Source organism: Orcinus orca, chromosome 16 (assembly GCF_937001465.1).
Source record: "Orcinus orca chromosome 16, mOrcOrc1.1, whole genome shotgun sequence".
Lineage (NCBI taxonomy): Eukaryota > Metazoa > Chordata > Mammalia > Artiodactyla > Delphinidae > Orcinus > Orcinus orca.
The window spans coordinates 35,257,557-35,280,571 of NC_064574.1; the positions used below are offsets into that span (position 1 = coordinate 35,257,557).

The 23,015-nt window shown below is 39.4% G+C and overlaps 1 protein-coding gene across 1 annotated transcript in view; it reads right to left on the reverse strand.

Moving 5' to 3' along the window:
• Positions 1-1,258: 1,258 nt before the first annotated feature.
• Positions 1,259-23,015, reverse strand: part of HAO1 (hydroxyacid oxidase 1) — a 65,225-nt gene continuing 43,468 nt past the window's right edge. Inside the window, exons 5-8 of the mRNA XM_004276456.3 lie at positions 10,764-10,855; positions 4,116-4,274; positions 3,931-4,000; positions 1,259-2,014 (exon numbers count right to left, since the gene is read on the reverse strand). Of these exons, the coding sequence (XP_004276504.1) occupies positions 1,944-2,014; positions 3,931-4,000; positions 4,116-4,274; positions 10,764-10,855 (392 nt within the window). The 3' untranslated portion in view covers positions 1,259-1,943. The remainder of the gene's footprint in view (positions 2,015-3,930; positions 4,001-4,115; positions 4,275-10,763; positions 10,856-23,015) is intronic.

Consider the following 23,015-nt stretch of genomic DNA (forward strand, 5'->3'; position numbering starts at 1 on the left):
ATTTCTTTTTATCAGATAAAATGATTCTTTTTTTAACTTTTTTTTAAAATTTATTTTTAAATTTTTTATTGTATTTTATTTTTTTATTTTTTATATTTTTGACCGTGCCATGCAGCATGTGGAATCTTAGTTCCCCAGCCAGGGATCGAACCCGTGGCCCCTGCAGTGAAAGCATGGAATCTTAACCACTGGACCACCAGGGAAGTTGCTAAATGATTCTTCTTTATCAGACCTAGATATAAGTTCAAAAAGAAAGATATATGTTTGTGTCCATCATAGTATTTACAAATATCTTAGCATTTAAAGGAAAAGAGAGAAGGAGGGAAGAAAGGAGAAAGAGAGACACAGAGAGAGAGACAAAGAGAGAGATCTGAGAATGATCAAACAGTATAATAAAACAAGAAGACATAATATCATGGTCATATTTCAAGGTAGTGATTCTCTCAATTGTTTCATTCAGTACTTCACACTAAATGAACAACCAGAGAGATGGTGAAAAGACAATTTCAGACTCACCTTGGTTACCAAGTTTACCTATAATCTGTCAAATACCTGGTTGGGGAATAAAAGTCACGTGACAAGGGCTTCCTGGACAGTTCACCAATACAGTCACACAGGACTCCAGGCTCCAAAGGGGGCCTCAAGCGTAAGTTTAGTGTTCTGTTGTTGGCTTGAAATTCTTAATAATTTTATCGTTAAGTTTGTGTTTTATAATAAAGGATGATGGGACCATGGAACACATGCTGGGGCCTGGTAGTCTAGAATCACACATTATCCCCACCCCGCACCTCCCCCCACCCTACCACCCTGCCACCACCTCCCCACATTTCCTGAACGAGTCCTTGGCTGCTGGCTGAACCACCGGCCCAGTGGCAGTGCCGCCATCCACCCCCAGCAGGAGTTGGGACAGATCACAGGATGGTATTCAGGCACCGGTGAGGATCCCCATGCCCAAGGAAACATGACATTAAATAGCAAAGAAAAGGGACCTTGACAGGTTAAGAGAAAAACCTTGAAAGAAAGGAAAAGGCCTTTTTCCTGCTTTTTTGAACAGGGGGCCCACATCTTCACTTGGCATGGCCCTCACAAAGCATGTAGCTGGCCCGGCACGTGACTGTGAGTGGAAAGAAGCAAACGAGTAAAGAAGAGGAACTAGGAGGTATAAGAGAATGAATGGGTATGCACAGGGAACAGAGAGGTAGTTCGGGCTCAGAGATTAAAATAGTTGAATTCCACAGTTACAAATTGACCCGATATCTTCTTTTCAAAAAATGCTTTATTTCTCTCTGAATAAGAAGCAATCTATATCATAAAATACTCAGATATATTCTGATACTAAAGCTGTGAATGGAAATCTACATTCAAAGAAGTAGAATAGCCCAGGGTGTTAAAAAGTATCTAGAAAAAACACAAATTACCACCAACTTATCCTAATTCTCTCAAGTGCTATCTCCTTAGTGTTGTGAATTCAAATCTCCTGTTTCTCCAGGCACATCCAGCCTTCTGAACCTGCGCTTAGATTTTAAGAACACAGTTTTAGGGATATCCACACACAATGCAGGTTAATAAACAGGGAGATCATTATCTTTTTACCTCTGCACTAGCTATGTCCAATTTCACCCAAGGATATCTTTTGTTTTGTAGCACGTGAGGCTGCCAGGGGATGACGTTGTCTAAATCCATTTTCAATGTTTTCTTTTTAACAGTTAATATATTTCCAGGATGCAAGTCCATTTCTTTCTAAAAGGTCCTAGGACACTCATTGAAAAGTCAAAAGCAATGAACTTAAAATAGCAAGGGATTGCTATTTTGTTGGAGAAGAACGACACCCTTTGTATCGAAGTGGGGAATTACAGACTGTGGTCACCCTCTGCACAGTGTCTCTTTGTCAAGTAATACACGCCAAAAAAAAAATAATACAGATGGGAAAATATTGTGCACTGTCAGATCTTGGAAACGGCCAAAAGATTTTTCCTCACCAATGTCTTGTCGATGACTTTCACATTCTGGCACCCTGAAAAAATAATGCATACATTTAATATGAAATGAATGCAATAATAATCAGGCAGGTAATCGTTTTCCCAAGGAATGTAAAACTTGACAAATGTAAGGTTTATGATTCAAGGTAAGCTTGCCAAATCTTATGTGGCATGAGACCATTTTTATTACCTAAACAGTCCTTAACACAAAATGACTGGCACATATTTTTATTAACACAAAGAGTATATTCTTTTCTGCCACATTTAATAGAGAGTCAGTGGCTGAAAGCTCTCTTTTAGGATATGTCTGTAGCAAATTAAAATGCAGAGTGAGGATTCAGAGAATGGCGTTCTTCTCACTGATGCTGTGTCCACACAGCCTCAGCTCAGGAGTGTGTAGACCACTGATCTCCAGAATTCTATCTGTGGGGACAATCTGAGTGACATGAATCACAGAAAAGGAAGCCCTCATTACTTTCAAAAGTGGAGGAGGTGATAATTGACTCAAGGTGATTCTTTCCATCTAGAGGTCCATTCTGAGTCAAATTCAGTCACTAGGAATAATGGTGATTATTTACTTGTTCGTTCCTTCAGCAAATACTTATTATTTACATGCTATGCACGGCTCTAGACACTGGGGATACTGCAGTAAAGATAACAAAGATCCCTGCCTCAGGATTCTTACTTCCAGAGAGGAAACAGAAAATACATAATGCATGTAATTAAAAAATTAATTATGTGATAGATTATCTATAGAAGGTGTTAGGTGTTATGGGAAAATAATGAAATAGTAACAGGGAAAAAAACTGGAAGTTGAGTGGGTGGAGAACAAATTGCCATTTTAAATACGGTGGTCTGAATGGGACACTGTGAGAAAGTAGGATGTAAGTGAGACTTGAAGGACATGGGAGAGTTAGCCACGTAGATATCTGGGGAAAGAGCATCCAGGTAGGAGGCGCGGCCAAGGCCAAAGCCCTAAGGCTGAAATATGTCTGACATGGTCAAGGATAATCAAGGAGGCAAATGTGGCCTGGGTGGAATAAGCAAGAGTGAGAGTGGGAGGAGCTGAAGTCAGAGAGGTGACAGAGGTCAATCACATAAGACCTCGTAGACCATCGTAAAGACTTCAGCATTTACTCTGAATAAATTGAGAGCCATTGGAGGGTTCTGATCAGAAGAGTGATATGACCTGAGTTCATGTTTAAAAGGATAGTCCTGATGCTGTGATCAGAATAGACTGGGACAGGGATGGAAGCAACGATAGACAGGCTGACCCGAAATTCCCTAGGAAAGAGAGACAACGATGGGAAGGATACACAGGAAGACCATCACAATATCCAAGATGAAGAAAGATCATGAAGGCTCCAGACAGGCTGGTGGCAGAGGAGGTGGTGAGTAGGTCTCTTTTACAGAAAGCACCTCTGTGGATGTGAGGGTATGAGAGACAAAAGGAGTCAAGAGTGACTTAAGATTTTTGATCTGAGCAACTGAGATAATAGTATTAACATGAACTGAGACTGGAGAGTTGGAAGGTAGAGCAGGTTTAAAGGGGAAAGTTGGCAGTTTAGTTTTAGACAGGTAGACTTTGAGATGCCCCTTAGACATCCAGATGGAGCTGTTGACTAGCCAGTTAGATTTCTCATTCATGTGTTAAGAGAGGAGGAAGGGTTCAATGTAGTGTTCACCATTAAGGTACTAGTAAGACTCACCAAAATATCCCTGAGAAGACTGTCAAAGGCTAAGTGACCACTCCAGACAGCACACACTGTGGAGTTTCTCCGTCCAGAGAGCACTCTGCACTACAGCTGTGAGTATGCAGCCAACGTTAAATTGAATTACACTCTAAATGATTCCATCCTCTTCCCCTTCAAATTCACTTCTCTCCACCAAGGAGCCTGGCCTAAAGACACCCAGAAGAAAAGAAGTTGTAAATGAGAGTACCAAGTCTTACCACTCAGAGCCATGGCCAACCAGAATTCTTCCTTCAGTATCTCAAGGACATCCTGAACGCCTTTCTCTCCCTAAGCAAATAGAAGACACAGATCTTTTGAGTAAGTCAGTCTGAATGGTTTCACAGATTTATTTCACAGTTGAGTCATCCTGTTTTATATATTTATTGCTTTGTCCTCTCATTACCTGCAAAGCCAGGCCCCAAATGATTGGTCTCCCCACAAACACAGCCTTGGCTCCCAGGGCCAGAGCTTTCAGAATGTCGGTCCCCTTCCGTACACCCCCATCCAGGAAGACTTCCACCTTCCCTTCCACAGCCTCCACAATTTCTGGCAGAACGTCAATCTGTGGAGACAAGAGGTCAGTAAAGTGATACTATGCATGCTGAATTGTTCTCCAATTCAACTTCCTCAGGCCACCAACCACCTGACAGGGCTTAGAGTGAAAGAGGCTAGGTTTAGAATCAACAGTAAAGCTATTCCCTCCTAAAATAAGAGGTGCAAATGCTAGTAACAAAAAACCAACTAAATTTGGAACTGACTTATTTTTCTATCAAAATCCAAGGGTTTTATTCTATTCCTGATATTCAAATTCAAATATCATGATCCAAAAAATATATAAACACAATTTAAAAGCACGTAATGATCTTAAAAGACACAGAGCTGTTTTTTCATTAAACACATAAATATAAATGAATTATCTTGCTCATATAAATTATTCTGAACATTATTTACTCATTGAAAAATGAGTTGTTAAAATTCATACTCAGGTTGTGGTAGAAGAAATGGTATATAAAAATGCAAACACCACCAGTCACAGAAAATCTTAGTCTCTGATTTTCCCATCCAAAATACGGGAATATGTACAATAATGTAGCAAATATATATAATAATATAGGAAACATCCAGCTGTACATTAGAGAATTCTCCCTGATAACATTTTTCTTGCCTTTAAGGAAAATGACCACATGAAACTTGAAGATCCTCATCTTGATTGGCAATTGATGATAGGCTTATATCAGCACTAGAGAATATAAGATCCTCATTGAGGTCGATCTGGTAGATTGCACTATTGTTCTTAATTCTTCACACCACTTTGAACCCACTTTTTCCAAGACCACTTGGCAGTGTTTCCTACTAAAAGAAACAGAGTGCACTTGCCACTACTCGACAGTGGCCTTGGCCTTGCAACTACTTTGGCCAATGACACTTGAGCAGAGGTGGCAGAGTGCCGTTTCTGGGCATAGGCCTTAAGAGACCTCGTGCATTTCAATTTTCTCCTGCACCTTGCATGGGAGGAGAATCCCCCAGGCAGTGCTTTCCCTTTAGCTAGACCCAGAGAAAATATTCAGCAAGCAGAGCTGCCCCATCCAAGCCCAGCTGGACCTGAAACTTGGAGCACAGCCATCTAACCAGTACCAAATCTAGATCGGCAGACCCCCAGTTGACACAAAGATTCATGGGAATAAAGACTCTGTTGATTTAAATCACTGAGTTTTTAATCTTTTGTTTTCTAGCTCATAACGTTGGCTAATAGCCAACAATTTTAATAGCTAGTAACTGATACAATTGGCTACTTTGATGTGAATCTTTGCACTTGAGGGTGGAAACAATCCTCAAGGTGACCTGTAGATGAAAATCTGTAGAAATTATCCACTTTCATCCCCAAGTATTTAAATATAAAATTAAGTCCATACATTCAAGTGCAGTTTTTCTAGAAATAATTGTGCTGAAATCACTCAAAAACTTTCCCACTTCTCCCCTAAAATTTTAGAGGCTCAACTTAAAGAGAGTTTTGTGTAAAAGGTTGAAGACCAAACCTGACTACAGATTTGGAGGAAGTGAAGGCAACAGTTGGAGCAGGGCCCCTAAAATGTTTGGCAGGTAGTGTGATTTTCCCCTTTTCCTTTTGGCTTTTCTGCCTGGCCAAACATGCTTTGGATCCATTTACATACGTCCCTTTACCTATACATAGTCCTCTTTTTACAGTCAGGCAAGTTACATCAACATATAAATGCTACAATTTCCAAGTGATGATGCAAGCTATAATTAAGCATATTTCCCCATTTGAAACCAAAACCAAAGAAAAATATTAGCTAGCTTGAGTTCAATACACATTTTCACAGTCACGCAAATCAAGTCTGTTTAGGATATTTCCAATGCCCAAACTAGCCTAAAAAATAAACTAATAAGGGTACTTAAAATGTGAATCCTGGGTTATAAAATTTAGTCCAGATTGGTGTTTCCTGTGTCCTTGGACAAGGATGTTCTATCCATAGCTGAGCATTTCTATCCTCCCTTTCTTCTTTCTGGAGCTGCAGTTTTACTGTGTATATATTATGCAGAATAATTCTGATCAGAGCAGATTAAATAAGTAAATGTAGTAGAAAAATCCACTATTTTATGACTGTTCTGTTTCCCTTTTTTTCAGCTTGCTACACATCTAAGAGACAATTCATTTCAGCTTTTCTTTCCTTAAAGGTTCTTTAGACAACTAATTTCAGGCTTATCTCCAGCAGAGTTAATCTACAGGAAAATACGGTAAGATTCCAATGTACTACTACTCACTCATCCATCCATTCATTGATTTTTTTTTAACATCTTTATTGGAGTATAATTGCTTTACAATGGTGTATTATTTTCTGCTTTATAATGAAGTGAATCAGCTATACATATACATATATCTCATTCATTGATTTATCAAACACTTTATTGATTACCTGGCAGATTCCAGGCATTATGCCAGGCAGTTTAAGGAATCCAAAATGAATCCCACAGGGATCTGACTCCCAAAGAGCCCCCCTCTTTCCTGTTCCTGCTCAAGGTACACACTTCCAGGTCCCCCCTGTCCCACAAAACTTCCACTCACAGGGGGCTTCCATCTTTCTACATTCTTATAGCATCCAGTCCTATACTCTTGATTTCCAAACCAAAGCAGTTGAGCACAAACAAAAGCAGAAAAGCCAGAGGTGCTTTAGTTAACAGTGAAGGAGACAGATTCCAGGCCATTGCCCACAAGTCCTCCTCTGACTCTCTACCCATCACGCTTCACCAGGCAGCCCTGCCTGGGGGTGGGGATGTGAGTTCTACTAAGCACGTTTAGAAAATCACTGGTCCATATAGGTCTGGCGATTGTTTGCAACTGTAAAAATGACTGCAACTATTTCCTACCCTATCTCCATTTCCTTGCAACATGACATTTCTACTCCTCCCATCATGAGGGAGAAATGGGGCCAGAAGAGTCTACTTCCTCACCCCTTGAATCTAAACCAGCCTTGTGACTTGCTTTCACCAATAGAACAAGAGAGAAGTGACAGTGTGCCTGTTCTAAGCCTAGAGCTCAAGAGGCTTTGCATATTTCCACTTGCTCTCTAGGAAACCAGGCCACCTAATATGCTAGATGTGAGACGATGCAGAGTCATCCCTGCTGATGTCATCCTACACTAGTCTGCCCTAGTAGACCCAGCAATGGACCACATACGCATATGAGTGAGCCCAGCCAGGACCAGAAAAACCTCCCAGTGGATATCAGCTCAAATTGCCAACACACAAAGTTGTGACATGAATAAATGGCTGTTGGATTTTAGCCAGTAAATTTCAGAGTGGTTTGTTACACAGCAAAAGCTAACTGATATATCAAGTGTCTCTCAAAGGTAGAATTTCATGAATTCCTTTCAGAAGGAAAAATGAAAGATCTCATAGAATATGCCCAAGGACTCAACTTTAGAAACACTGATTTAACAACCCAAAGTTTATTTTCTGAAAAGGTTTTACAGTTGAGAATTTTGACTAGAAAGGAATGTCATATTTTTAAGTTTAAGGTATTTTGGGTCCAGTTAGCATCAAAACAAAAATGAAAAAAGAATTCTCCTAGGGTTCAAAGACTCCAGAGAATTTGTCTTTAGACCCCAGTTTGAGATGTTCCAGTACTGTGGATTTTGGAAATTGATTTGATTCTGCCATATCATTCGCTAATTACTCCAAGACAAGTCTTGGCCACATTATTACCTTCAGGGTAAGGATCTTAACATGAACTTATTTTTAAACTCTTTGCTGTAGCAGGGGTCTGGCAGTGGTTCTTGGTAGCATTGCATTAAGATGGACTTAAGTCAAACTCCTGTTCTAGGACTCTTAATGATAAGTATTTCTCCATACAAAGAAACTCTGTGATTTATAGAAATGTAGAAATCATATAATCCAGATGTTCTATTTTTGCAACCAACACAACGTTATGAAGAGGCTCAGGCTGAAAAGTTTGAGCAACTTGCTCACCCAGCTCTCACCCCTCAGAGGAGGCAAGACAAGGACTTGAACCCAAAACTCTGGGTTCATTTCAATGCTCTGCCAGTGAAATCATGTTGCCTCTTTGGCTCTGAATTATGATGTCACAGAATGTGCAGGAGAGCAAGTCCTTCTGTGTATCTACTGAAAAGTTCTACACCACAGCATCCTCCAAGCCTTTTGCCACACACCTCAAAATCACCATACTGAGAGAAAAGCACCTTCACTATAAACTCAATACTGTTTCACATTCCTCTCATTGTCATGCACCTTAAATTTCCTCTAAAGTAGGAGGCAAAACTCAAGCAAGCATCTCCTCTCATGCACACATCATGCAAAGGAGAGGGTAATTGTTTTTCTTAAAATAGTCTCTGAGACCACAACTCAAAAAACTCTTTTAGATAAGTTTCCATATTCCCTCAGCCAGAAGGAAATAAATCACACCATTTAGATATTTTTCCCTTAAAATCTAGTTAGATTTGATTTCAGTAGATTTAAATTTTATTTTTAGAAAACAAACTGAATTTGGCCTGCACACTAAGTCTACATCTTCATACAAAAGAGAGTCATAAATCAGCGGAAAAGCCTTGAACTGTGACCATCTTCTCCCTGCCCAAAGGAGCTCTTCACCCTCCACTGCAGGCAATGTTTAATATCACCTAAAAAGATGGGTCTTTATAAGTAATGCTGAATTGGAAAGAGCTGACAACTTCCAATTTTATGATTTTAATTATTGACTGCGTGCAAAGACTTGGTTCATTCCTATCATTAGCCCATTAGTGCTTCACGAAAAAGTCTGAGTGCAAATGCGTATACCCAATAGCTCCCTGTCATCATTCAATCTGCCCTAACCTACACAGCATCCGTGGCTTTAGCTAAATCAGCCTGCTAGTTTAATGCAACAGTAATCCACTACTACTTTACTAAATTATTTGAATAAATTCAAATATTCATCCCAATTAAAGCCATCCACTATTAACTATGACTAAATGGTTCTGACAAAAGGGGGAAATGCATATGATGATCCAGCTCAGAAATGATGGCCTAGGAAGTCCATCCACATTATTTTGTAGATACATATTTATTTAAGTTTTGTTACATGATGCTAGCTTACTTTGCCTATGATAGATAATTGAGATTATAGAACACTAAAGTTTAAAGGCACCAAAGAAGTAATCTAATTGATTTTTAAACTTTAAAAGATGAAAAAACTGAAATTCGGAGGGACTATTGAGTCCTTCTGCCCCATAGCAGGTCAGGCCCTTCTCTCTTTCCTTGGCTCTCATAATTATGTGGGCCACCTCATTGATCTTCCTGTCCCCTGTAATGCCACAGTCCAATTTGTGATACTCGTTGCTGCTAACTCAGGGCTTTGCTATTGCATATTCAATGACATAATATTAAAGGACCTCCTCCCAGACCTCTCCTAGCAGGTGTATTTCCCAGGACTCCCAACTCCCACCAGGTAGTGCAAACAAAATGGATTCCTTGGTATTCCCCAAACACATCTCACTCTTTCCCATTCCACTTTTAGACTCACACTCGTAAAAACAGGGGTCCACATGAGAACAGAGCAGAGGTGAAAGGCAACTGCAGTCCCATTGCCTCATCTAAAAGAATCTTGGTCATGTTCCCACAAGTGGACAGCCTGTAAGGGGACCCCACCCCACTCCACCTACAGCTTCTGGCCTCCATTCTAGATCATGGATCCATGAAATCCACCCCTAGATATGTGTCTGCCTCCATGACTTTTGGTCCACTTCTGGGCCCACCAATCCTTGATCTTAAAATCAACCCCTGGTTGGACTCCTTGGCTCTTGGCCTTTTTGGAGCTAATTGCTCTCCTTTACAGTTTTAACTCCATCCCAAATCATTCCAACCAGCTTAGTTTACTTTTATATCTGGATTCTGGACTCTTATTTGCCTAGCACAGTGTGTACAGTGTATACAAAACATAGATTCACATTGGATCTCCTGGGTAGCTGTCAAAAATACTAGTGCCTCTGCCTCCCCTGGTCCTGCAAGATTCTGATGGATGGATCTAGGGTGCAGCCTGGGAATTAGGATTCTTTACAGTTTCCCAGGTGATTCCAATATGCAGCCAAGGTAGTTCACAGCTCCAACAGAGTAGCTTGTTTGCAGCAGACATCTCCTCACCTGGACCACAGGATTTCTACCTCCTTTCCCCACCTGCCCTCACTCTGCAGTTCTTCAACTCCCACCTCCAGGAAACTCATGGCATAATATTTTCTTTCATACTCCAATTTATAATATACTTATTGGTATATTTATGAAAACAGGAATAATCCCTGCCTACTAATGGCTTGGTATTTAACACAGACTTTTATAAGTTTACAAATAAATAGACCAAATAGTGATCTAATTTAGGTAGTTACTTGCCACTAAACTTAAAATCTGAGCTCTTACCTATATTCATACATATTTTACCTTGAGTATTCACACAAAAATATATACACAAGGAAAGACAGTCATAGAGATAGCCAAAAGTGGGATAGAAATGGGAATACCAGTTGAGGCATTTGCCAAAACTCACAGTGGCTGGCACCCCGTCGAGCTGTCGACCCCCATGATTTGACACCAAGATCCCGTCCAAACCATGTTTAACTGCCTCCCTGGCATCATCACCTAGAAAGAGCAAGACAACCATTGTATGGAAAAGGCAACTTAATAAAGGCTTGAGTTCTGAGGCCAAAGCATCCCAGTCAAAGGGAGCCTGACCTCATACATACGTATCTTGCTTGGAAATTTTAACACAGAAATACACTCAAGGGTTAAATCTGGAATTATAGTGATGGCTTCTTTGGCCAAAAAAGGTTAACACTTAGAACAATTTAATGATAAAATAGAATTATCAATAGACAGAAAATTGACATGCAGTTAAAAATGTATTTCCCTGAAAAGTAAATACTCTTGCTAAGTAATTTTGTTATTAACAAGATCATATTATTTAGCATTTAATATAAATATTCCTCTACAATTTAATAACATAAAAGAACATCCAAGTAGCAAGCACTTTCAGTACAACAGGTGATGAACAAGTCTATTTCCAAAACATTCCTTAATATAAAGATATAACTTTAATAATTATTTTAAGTAATAGTGTTCTATAATTAAATGTATTTTTCCCATTGAAATATACAAAAATGTAATATTAAAATTATATGCTACACCTCTAATCATGCTTCAAAATTTATTGGTTTCTGAAAATATAGTTTTAAATAATAGATTAACATTTTCTTAAATCAGTTTCCAACTTTTTTTATACTTTATATTTTAACTATTATTTTCAATATTCTCCCAATAAAAAATATTTTCTAACAGAATTACAAAAATAACACTGGTTCTCCAATTTAACACTCAAAGATAGTCCAAGGTTGTAGTGAAATCAGATTTTGGAAACTTAAGCAGATAGATACAGAACATTGTATATATTCATAAATTCAGCAATGGAGATCAAAGGCAGACCTGACAAGAATAATAAAAAAAGATTCACAGGAGAATTTATAATTCTGGTTGTTTGAAAGTTTTATGCTAAATCACCATCTTCCAAACTGTGTTTCATGGAATACTGCTTTTTAAATGTTCCCATTTTTCAAAATAATGCTAGAAATATTTTTCTTCTAAAATTATAGGTACATGGAAATGTTAAACCCATGTGGTATAGACTGAATATTTGTGTCCTTAAAAATTCACATGTTCTAGATTGGTCCAAGATAGCAGAGTAGAAGGATGTGCATTCACTCCCCCTTGCGAGAGGACCAGAATCACAACTAACTGCTGAACAATCATCGACAGGAAGACACTGGAACTCACCAAAAAAATACTCCACATACAAGGACAAAGGAGAAGCCACAACAAGATGGTACGAAGGGTGCAATCACAATAAAATCAAATCCCATAACTTCTGGGTGGTTGACTCACAAACAGAAAAACAATTATACCATAGAAGTCCACCCACAGGAGTGAAGGTTCTGAGCCCCGTGTCAGGCTTCCCAACCATGGGAGGAGGAATTCCCAGAGAAGCAGGCTTTGAAGTTAACTGGGATTAGATGGCAGGACTTTGACAGGTCTGGGGGAAACAGAGACTCCACTCATGGAGGGCACACACAAAGTAGAGTGCACATCAGGACACAGGGGGAAGGAACACTGACCCTATAGGAGACTGGATCAGACCTACCTGCTTGTGTTGGAGGGTCTTCTGCAGAGGCAGGGGGCGGCTGTGGCTCACCACAGGGACATGGACACTGGCAGCAGAAGTACTAGGAAGCACTCCTTGGTGTGAGCCCTCCCAGAGTCCACCATTAGCCCCACCAAAGGGTCTGTAGGCTCCAGTGCTGAGTCATCTCAGACTGAACAACCAACAGGGGGGAACTCAGCCCCACCCATCAGCAGACCAGCAGATTAAAGTTGTATTGAGCTCTGCACACAAGAGCAATGCCCAGCTGAACCCACCACCAGTCCCTTCCATCAGGAAGCTGGCATAAGCCACTTAGACAGCCTCATCCACTAGAGATCAGACAGCAGAAGCAAGAAGAATGACAATCCTGCAGCCTGTGGAACAAAAACCATATTCACAGAAAGATAGACAAAATGAAAAGGCAGAGGACTATGTACCACATGAGGGAACAAGATAAAACTCCAGAAAAACAACTAAATGAAGTGGAGATAGGCAACCTTCCAGAAAAGAATTGAGAATAGTGATAATGAAGGTGATCCAAAACCTTGGAAAAAGAATGGAGGCAAAGGTTCAGAAGATGCCAGAAATGTTTAACAAAGACCTAGAAGAATTAAAGAACAAACAAACAGAGATGAACAATACAATAACTGAAATGAAAAATACACTAGAAGGAATCAATAGCAGAATAACTGAAGTAGAAGAATGGATAAGTGGCCTGGAAGACAGAATGGTGGAATTCACTGCCATAGAACAGAATAAAGAAAAAAGAATGAAAAGAAATGAAGACAGCCTAAGAGACCTCTGGGACAGCATTAAATGAACCAACATTCACATTATAGGGGTCCCAGAAGCAGAAGAGAGAGAGAAAGGACCCAAGAAAATATTTGAAGAGATTATAGTTGACAACTTCCATAACATGGGAAAGGAAATAGTCACCCAAGTCCAGGAGGTGTAGAGAGTCCCAGGCAGGGTAAACCCAAGGAGAAACACACCGAGACACAAAGTAATCAAATTGACAAAAATTAAAGACAAAGAAAAATTATTAAAAGCAACAAGTGAAAAATGACAAACAAAATACAAGGGAAGAGGCTGAACAGGATGATGGCAGAAGAGTAAGACGCAGAGATCACCTTCCTCCCCACAGATACACAAGAAATACATCTACTTGTGGAACAACTCCTACAGAACACCTACTGAATGCTGGCAGAAGACCTCAGACCTCCCAAAAGGCAAGAAAGTCCCCACGTACCTGGGTAGGGCAAAAGAAAAAAGAATAAACAGAGACAAAAGGATAGGGACGGGACCTGCACCAGTGGGAGGGAGCCGTAAAGGAGGAGAGGTTTCCACACACTAGGAAGCACCTTCGCGGGCAGAGACTGCGGGTGGTGGAGAGGGAAAGCTTCGGAGCTATGGAGGAGAGCACAGCAACAGGGCTGCGGAGGGCAAAGCGGAGAGATTCCTGCACAGAGGATCGGTGCCGACTGGCACTCACCAGCCCGAGAGGCTTGTTGTCTCACCCGCCAGGGCGGGCGGGGCTGGGAGCTGAGGCTCTGGCTTCAGTCGGAGCGCAGGGAGAGGACTGGGGTTGGCAGCGTGAACACAGCCTGCAGGGGATTAGTGCACCATGGGTAGCTGGGAGGGAGTCCGGGGAAAAGTCCTGACCTGCTGAAGAGGCAAGAGACTTTTTCTTCCCTCTTTGTTTCCTCGTGTGCAAGGAGAGGGGATTAAGAGTGCTGCTTAAAGGAGCTCCAGAGACGGGCGCGAGCCGCGGCTAACAGCGCGGACCCCAGAGAAGGGCATGAGACGCTAAGGCTGCTGCCACCGCCACCAAGAAGCCAGTGTGCGAGCACAGGTCACTATCCACACCCCACTTCCAGGGAGGCTGTGCAGCCCACCACTGTCAGGGTCCCGGGATCCAGGGACAACTTCCACGGGAGAACGCATGGCACGCCTCAGGCTGGTGCAATGTCCCGCCAGCCTCTGTCACCGCAGGCTCGCCCTGCACTCCGTACCACTCAATCCCCCTGGCCTGAGTGAGCCAGAGTTCCCGAAGCAGCTGCTCCTCTAACCCCGTCCTCTCTGAGCGAAGAACAGACACCCTCCGGTGACCTACATGCAGAGGCGGGGCCACATCCAAAACTGAGCCCTGGGAACAGTGAGAACGAAGAAGAGAAAGGGAAATCTCTCCCAGCAGCCCCAGAAGCAGCGGATTAAAGCTCCACAATCAACTTGATGTACCCTGCCTGCACCTGTGGAATACATGAATATACAGTGAATCATCCCAAATTGAAGAGGTGGACTTTGAGAGCAAGATTTATTATTTTTTCCCCTTTTCGTCTTTTTGTGAGTGTGCATGTGTAGGCTTCTGTGTGAGATTTTGTCTGTATAGCTTTGCTTCCACCATTTGTCTTAGGGTCCTATCCGTCCGTGTTTTTGTTTTGTTTTGTTTTTTGGGGGTTTTTAAAAATTTTTTCTGAATAATTACTCTTTATTTTAATTATTTTATTTTATTTTATCTTACTTTAATTTATATTATTTTATCTCTTTCTTCCTACCTTTCTTCCTTCTCATCTTCCTCCCTCCCTCCCTCCCTCCTTCCCTCCCTCCTTTCTTTCTTTCTTTCTTTCTTTATTTATTTATTTATTTCTACTTTTTCTTCCTTTTCTTCTGAGCCATGTGGATGAAAGTCTCTTGGTGCTGCAACCAGGAGTCAGTGCTGTACCTCTGAGGTGGGAGAGCCAACTTCAGGAACTGGTCCACAAGAGACCTCCCATGTCCACATAATACCAAATGGTGAAAATCTCCCAGAGATCTGCATCTCAACACCAGCTCCCAGCTTCACTCCATGACCAGCAAGCTACAGTGCTGGATACCCTATGGCAAACAACTAGCAAGACAGGAACACAACCCCACCTATTAGCAGAGAGGCTGCCTAAAATCCTAATAAGCCCACAGACACCCCAAAACATACCACTGGACGTTGAACTGCCCACCAGAAAGACAAGATCTAGCCTCATCCACCAGAATACAGGCACTAGTTCCCCCCACCAGGAAGCCTACACAACCCACTGAACCAACTTTAGCCAATGGGGACAGACACCAAAAACAACAGGAACTATGGACCTGTAGCCTGCAAAATGGAGACCCAAAACACAGTTAGATAAGCAAAATGAGAAGACAGAAAAACACACAGCAGATGAAGGAGCAAGATAAAAACCCACCAGACCTAAGAAATGAAGAGGAAATAGGCAGTCTACCTGATAAAGAATTCAGAATAATGATAGTAAAGATGATCCAAAATCTTGGAAATAGAATAGACAAAATGCAAGAAACATTTAACAAGGAACTAGAAGAACTAAAGATGAAACAAGCAATGATGAACAACACAATAAGTAAAATTAAAAATACTCTAGATGGGATGAATAGCAGAAAAACTGAGGCAGAAGAACGGATAAGTGACCTGGAAGATAAAATAGTGGAAATAACTACTGAAGAGCAGAATAAAGAAAAAAGAATGAAAAGATCTGAGGACAGTCTCAGAGACCTCTGGGACAACATTAAATGCACCAACATTCGAATGATAGGGGTCCCAGAAGAAGAAGAGAAAAAGAAAGGGACTGAGAAAATATTTGAAGAGATTATAGTTGAAAACTTCCCTAATATGGGAAAGGAAATAGTTAATCAAGTCCAGGAAGCACAGAGACTCCCATACAGGATAAAACCAAGGAGAAATACACCAAGACACATATTAATCAAACTGTAAAAAATTAAATACTAAGAAAACATATTGAAAGCAGCAAGGGAAAAACAACAAATAACACACAAGGGAATCCCCATAAGGTTAACAGCTGATCTTTCAGCAGAAACTCTGTAAGCAAGAAGGGACTGGCAGGACATATTTAAAGTATGAAGGAGAAAAACCTACAAACAAGATTACTCTACCCAGCAAGGATCTCATTCAGATTTGAAGGAGAAATTGAAACATTTACAGACAACAAAAGCTGAGAGAGTTCAGCACCACCAAACCAGCTTTACAACAAATGATAAAGGAACTTCTCTAGGCAAGAAACACAAGAGAAGGAAAAGACCTAAAATAACAAACCCAATACAATTAGGAAAATGGGAATAGGAACATACATATTGATAATTACCTTAAATGTAAATGGATTAAATGATCCCCCCAAAAGACACAGACTGGCTAAATGGAAACAAAAACAAGACCCATATATATGCTGTCTACAAGAGACCCACTTCAGACCTAGAGACAACTACAGACTGAAAGTAAAAGGATGGAAAAAGATATTCCATGCAAATGGAAACCAAAAGAAAGTTGGAGTAGCAATTCCCATATCAGACAAAATATACTTTAAAATAAAGACTATTACAAGAGACAAAGAGGGACACTACATAATGATCAAGGGATCAATCCAAGAAGAAGCTATAACATTTGTAAATGTTTATGCACCCAATATAGGAGCACCTCAATACATAAGGCAAATACTAACAGCCATAAAAGGGGAAATCGACAGTAACACATTCATAGTAGGGGACTTTATCACCTCACTTTCACCATTGGACAAATCATCCAAAATGAAAAGAAATAAGGAAACACAAACTTTAAATGATACATTAAAAATGATGGACTTAATTGATATTTATAGGACATTCCATCCAAAAACAACAGAATACACATTTATCTCAAGTGCTCATGGAACATTCTCCAGGATAGATCATATCTTGGGTCACAAATCAAGCCTTGGTAAATTTAAGAAAATTGAAATTGTATCAAGTATCTTTTCCGACCACAACGCTTTGAGACTAGATATCAATTACAGGAAAAGATCTGCAAAAAAAACAAACACATGGAGGCTAAACAATACACTACTTAATGACGAAGTGATAACTGAAGAAATCAAAGAGGAAATTAAAAAATACCTGGAAACAAATGACAGTGGAGACACAATGACCCAAAATCTATGGGATGCAGCAAAAGCAGTTCTAAGAGGGAAGTTTATAGCAGTACAATCCTACCTTAAGAAACAGGAAACATCTTGAATAAACAACATAATCTTGCACCTAAAGCAATTAGAGAAAGAACAACAACAACAACAAAAAAAAACCAAAGTTAGCAGAAGGAAAGAAATCATAAAAATCAGATCAGAAATAAATGAAAAAGAAATGAAGGAAATGATAGCAAAGATCAATAAAACTAAAAGCTGGTTCTTTGAGAAGATAAACAAAATTGATAAACCATTAGCCAGACTCATTAAGAAAAAAAAGGAGAAGACTCAAATCAATAGAATTAGAAATGAAAAAGGGGAAGTAAAAACTGATACTGCAGAAATACAAAGGATCATGAGAGATTACTACAAGTAACTTTATGCCAATAAAATGGACAACCTGGAAGAAATGGACAAATTCTTAGAAATGTACAACTTGCTAAGACTGAATCAGGAAGAAATAGAAAATATGAACAGACCAATCACAAGCACTGAAATTGAAACTGTGATTAACTATCTTCCAACATACAAAAGCCCAGAACAAGATGGCTTCCTAGGTGAATTCTATCAAACATTTAGAGAAGAGCTAACACCTATCCTCAAATTCTTCCAAAATATAGCAGAGGGAGGAACACTCCCAAACTCATTCTATGAGGCCACCATCACCCTGATACCAAAACCAGACAAGGATGTCACAAAGAAAGAAAACTACAGGCCAATATCACTGATGAACATAGATGCAAAAATCTTCAACAAAATATTAGCAAACAGAATCCAACAGCACATTAAACGGATCATACACCATGATCAAGTGGGATTTATTCCAGGAATGCAAGGATTCTTCAATATACGCAAATCAATCAACGTGATACACCATATTAACAAACTGAAGGAGAAGAACCATATGATCATCTCAATAGATGCAGAGAAAGCTTTCGACAAAATTCAACACCCATTTACGAGAAAAACCCTGCAGAAAGTAGGCACGGAGGGAACTTTCCTCAACATAATAAAGGCCATATATGACAAACCGAAAGACAACATTATCCTCAATGGTGAAAAACTGAAAGCATTTCCACTAAGATCAGGAACAAGACAAGGTTGCCCATTGTCACCACTCTTATTCAACATAGTTTTGGAAGTTTTAGCCACAGCAATCAGAGAAGAAAAGGAAATAACAGGAATCCAAATCAGAAAAGAAGAAGTAAAGCTATCACTGTTTGCAGATGACATGATATTATACATAGAGAATCCTAAAGATGCTACCAGAAAACTACTAGAGCTAATCAATAAATTAAGTAAAGTAGCAGGATACAAAATTAATGCACAGAAATCTCTGGCATTCCTATGCATTAATGATGAAAAATCTGAAAGTGAAATCAAGAAAACACTCCCATTTACCACGGCAACAAAAAGAATAAAACATCTAGGAATAAACCTACCTAAGGAGACAAAAGACCTGTATGCAGAAAATTAAAAGACACTGATGAAAAAATTAAAGATGATACGAATAGATGGAGATATATAACATGTTCTTGGATTGGAAGAAACAGCACTGCGAAAATGACTCTACTATCCAAAGCAGTCTACAGAGTCAATGAAATCCCTATCAAACTACCACTGGCATTTTTCACAGAACTAGAAAAAAAATTTCACAATTTGTAGGGAAACACAAAAGACCCCGAATAGCCAAAGCAACCTTGGGAACGAAAAACAGAGCTGGAAGAATCAGGCTTCCTGACTTTAGATTATACTACAAAGTTACAGTAATCAAGACAGTGTGGTACTGGCACAAAAACAGAAAGATAGATCAATGGAACTGGAGAGAAAGCCCAGAGATAAGCCCACGCACATATGGTCACCTTATCTTTGATAAAGTAGGCAGGAATGTACAGTGGAGAAAGGACAGCCTTTTCAATAACTGGTGCTGGGAAAACTGGACTGCTACATTTTAAAGTATGAGGTGAGATCACTCCCTAACACCATACACAAAAATAACCTCAAAATGGATTAAAGACCTAAATGTAAGGCCAGAAGCTATCAAACTCTTAGAGGAAAACATAGGCAAAACACTCTATGACATAAATCACAGCAAGATCCTTTTTGACCCACCTCCGAGAGAAATGGAAATGAAAACAAAAATAAACAACTGGGAACTAATGAAACTTCAAACCTTTTGCACAGCAAAGGAAGCCATAAACAAGACCAAAAGACAACCCTCAGAATGGGAGAAAATATTTGCAAATGAAGCAACTGACAAAGGATTAATCTCCAAAATTTACAAGCAGCTCATGCAGCTCAATAAAAAAAAACCAAACAACCCAAGCCAAAAATGGGCAGAAGACATAAATAGACATTTCTCCAAAGAAGATATACAGTTTGCCAACAAACACATGAAAGAATGCTTAACATCATTAATCATTAGAGAAATGCAAATCAAAACCACAATGAGATATCATCTCACACCAGTCAGAATGGCCATCATCAAAACATCTAGGAACAATAAATGCTGGGCAGGTGTGAAGAAAAGGGAACACTCTTGCACTGCTGGTGTGAATGTGCATTGGTACAGCCACTGTGGAGAACAGTATGGAGGTTCCTTAAAAAACTACAAATAGAACTACCATATGATCCAGCAATACCACTACTGGGCATATACCCTGAGAAAACCATAATTCAAAAAGAGTCATGTACCAAAATATTCAATGCAGCTCTATTTACAGTAGCCTGGAGATAGAAACAGCCTAAGTGTCCATCATTGGATAAATGGATAAAGAAGATGTGGCACATATATACAATGTAATATTACTCAGCCATAAAAAGAAACGAAATTGAGCTATTTGTAATGAGGTGGATGGACCTAGAGTCTTTCATATAGAGTGAAGTAAGTCAGAAAGAGAAAGTGAAATACCGTATGCTAACACATATATAGGCAATTTAAGAAAAAAAATGTCATGAAGAACCTTGAGGTAAGACAGGAATAAAGACAAAGACCTACTAGAGAATGGACTTGAGGATATTGGGAGGATGAAGGGTAAGCTGTGACAAAGCGAGAGAGTGGCATGGACACATGTACACTACCCAACACAATATAGATAGCTAGTGGTAAGGAGCCACATAGCACAGGGAGATCAGCTTTGTGACTGCCTGGAGGGGTGGGATAGGTAGGGTGGGAGGGAGGGAGACACAAGAGGGAAGAGATATGGGAACATATGTATATGTATAACTGATTCACTTTGTTATAAAGCAGAAACTAACACACCATTGTAAAGCAATTATACTCCAATCAAGATGTAAAAATAAATAAATAAATAAACAAAAATACAAGGGAACTCCCATAAGGTTAACAGCTGATTTCTCCGCAGAAACTCTACAAGCCAGAAGGAAGTGGCATGATATATTTAAAGTGATGTAAGGGAAGAACCTACAACCCAGATTATTCTACCCAGCAAGGATCTTATTCTGGTTCAACAGAAAAATGAAAAGCTTTACAGACAAGCAAAAGCTAAAAGAATTCAGCACCACAAAACCAGCTCTACAACAAAGGTTAAAGGAACTTCTCTAAGTGGGAAACACAAGAGAAGAAAGGGACCTACAAAAACAATCCCAAAACAATTAAGAAAATGGTAATAGGGACATACATATCGATAATTGCTTAAAAGTGAATGGATTAAATGCTCCAACCAAAAGACACAGGCTTGCTGAATGGATACAAAAGCAAGACCCATATATATGCTGTCTACAAGAGACCCAGTTCAGACCTAGGGACACATACAGACTGAAGGTGAGAGGATGGAAAAAGATATTCCATGTAAATGGAAATCAAAAGAAAGCTGGAGTAGCAATACTCATATCATATAAAATAGACCTTAAAATAAAGAATGATACAAAACACAAGGAAGGGCACTCCATAATGATCAAGGGATCAATCCAAGAAGAACATATAACAATTATAAATATATATGCACCCAACATAGGAGCACCACACTACATATGGCGACTGCTAACAAATATAAAAGAGGAAATCAGCAATAACACAATAATAGTGGGGGACGTTAGCACCTCACTTACACCAATGGAGAGATCTTCCAGACAGAAAATTAATAAGGAGACACAGCTTTACATGACACAGTAGACCAGATAGATTTAATTGATATTTATAGGACGTACCATCTGAAAATTGCAGAATACACTTTCTTCTCAAATGCACGTGGAACATTCTCCAGGATAGATCACATCTTGGTCACAAATCAAGGCTTGGTAAATTTAAGAAAATTGAAATCATATCAAGCATCTCTTTCGACAACAATGCTATGAGATTAGAAATAAATTACAGGTGAAAAAACGTAAAACACACAACACATGGAGGTTAAACAATACATTACAAAATAACCAATGGATCACTGAAGAAATCAAAGAGGAAATAAAAAAGTACCTAGAGACAAATGACAATGAAAACAAGATGATTCAAACCTATGGGATGCAGCAAAAGCAGTTCCAAGAGGGAAGTTTATAGCAATACATTCCTACCTCAAGAAACAAGAAATATCTCAAATAAACAAACAACTTTTACAGCTAAAGGAACTAGAGAAAGAAGAACAAGCAAAACCCAAAGTTAGTATAAGGAAAGAAATCACAAAGATCAGAGCAGAAAAAAATGAAATAGAAACAAAGAAAATAATAGCAAAGATCAATAAAACTAAAAGCTGGTTCTTTGAGAAGTTAAACAAAATTGATAAACCTTTAACAAGACTCAGCAAGATAAAGAGGGAGAGGACTCAAATCAATAAATTAGAAAAAGAAGTTACAACTGGCAAAGCATCCTAAGAGACTACTGCAAGCAACTCTATGCCAATAAAATGGACAACCTGGAAGAAATGGAAAAATTCTTAGAAAAATATAACCTTCCAAGACTGAACCATGAAGAAATAGAAAATATGAACAGACCAATCACAAACACTGAAATTGAAACTGTGATTAAAAATCTTCCAACAAACAAAAGTCAAGGACCAGATGGCTTCACAGGTGAATTTTTTCAAAATTTAGAGAAGAGCTAACACCCATCCTTCTCAAACTCTTCCAAAAAATTGTGGGGGGAGGACCCCTCCCAAATTCATTCTACAAGGCCACCATCACCCTGACATAAAAACCAGACAAAGATAATACAAGAAAAGAAAATTACAGAGTAATATCACTGATGAAAATAGATGCAAAAATCCTCAACAAAATAATAGCATACAGAATCCAACAATACATTAAAAGGATCATACGTCATGATCAAGTGGGATTTATCGCAGGGGTGCAAGGATTCTTCAATATATGCAAATAAAACAATGTGATACACCATATTAACAAATTGAAGAATAAAAACCATATGATCATTTCAATAGATGCAGAAAAGCTTCTGACAAAATTCAACACCAATTTATGATAAAAACTCTCCAGAAAGTGTGCATAGAAGGAACCTACCTCAGCATAATAAAGGCCATATACGGCAAACCCACAGCAAACATCATTCTCAATGGTGAAAAACTAAAAGCATTTCCTCTAAGATCAGAAAGAAGACAAGGTTGTCCATTCTCACCACCATTATTCAACATAGTTCTGG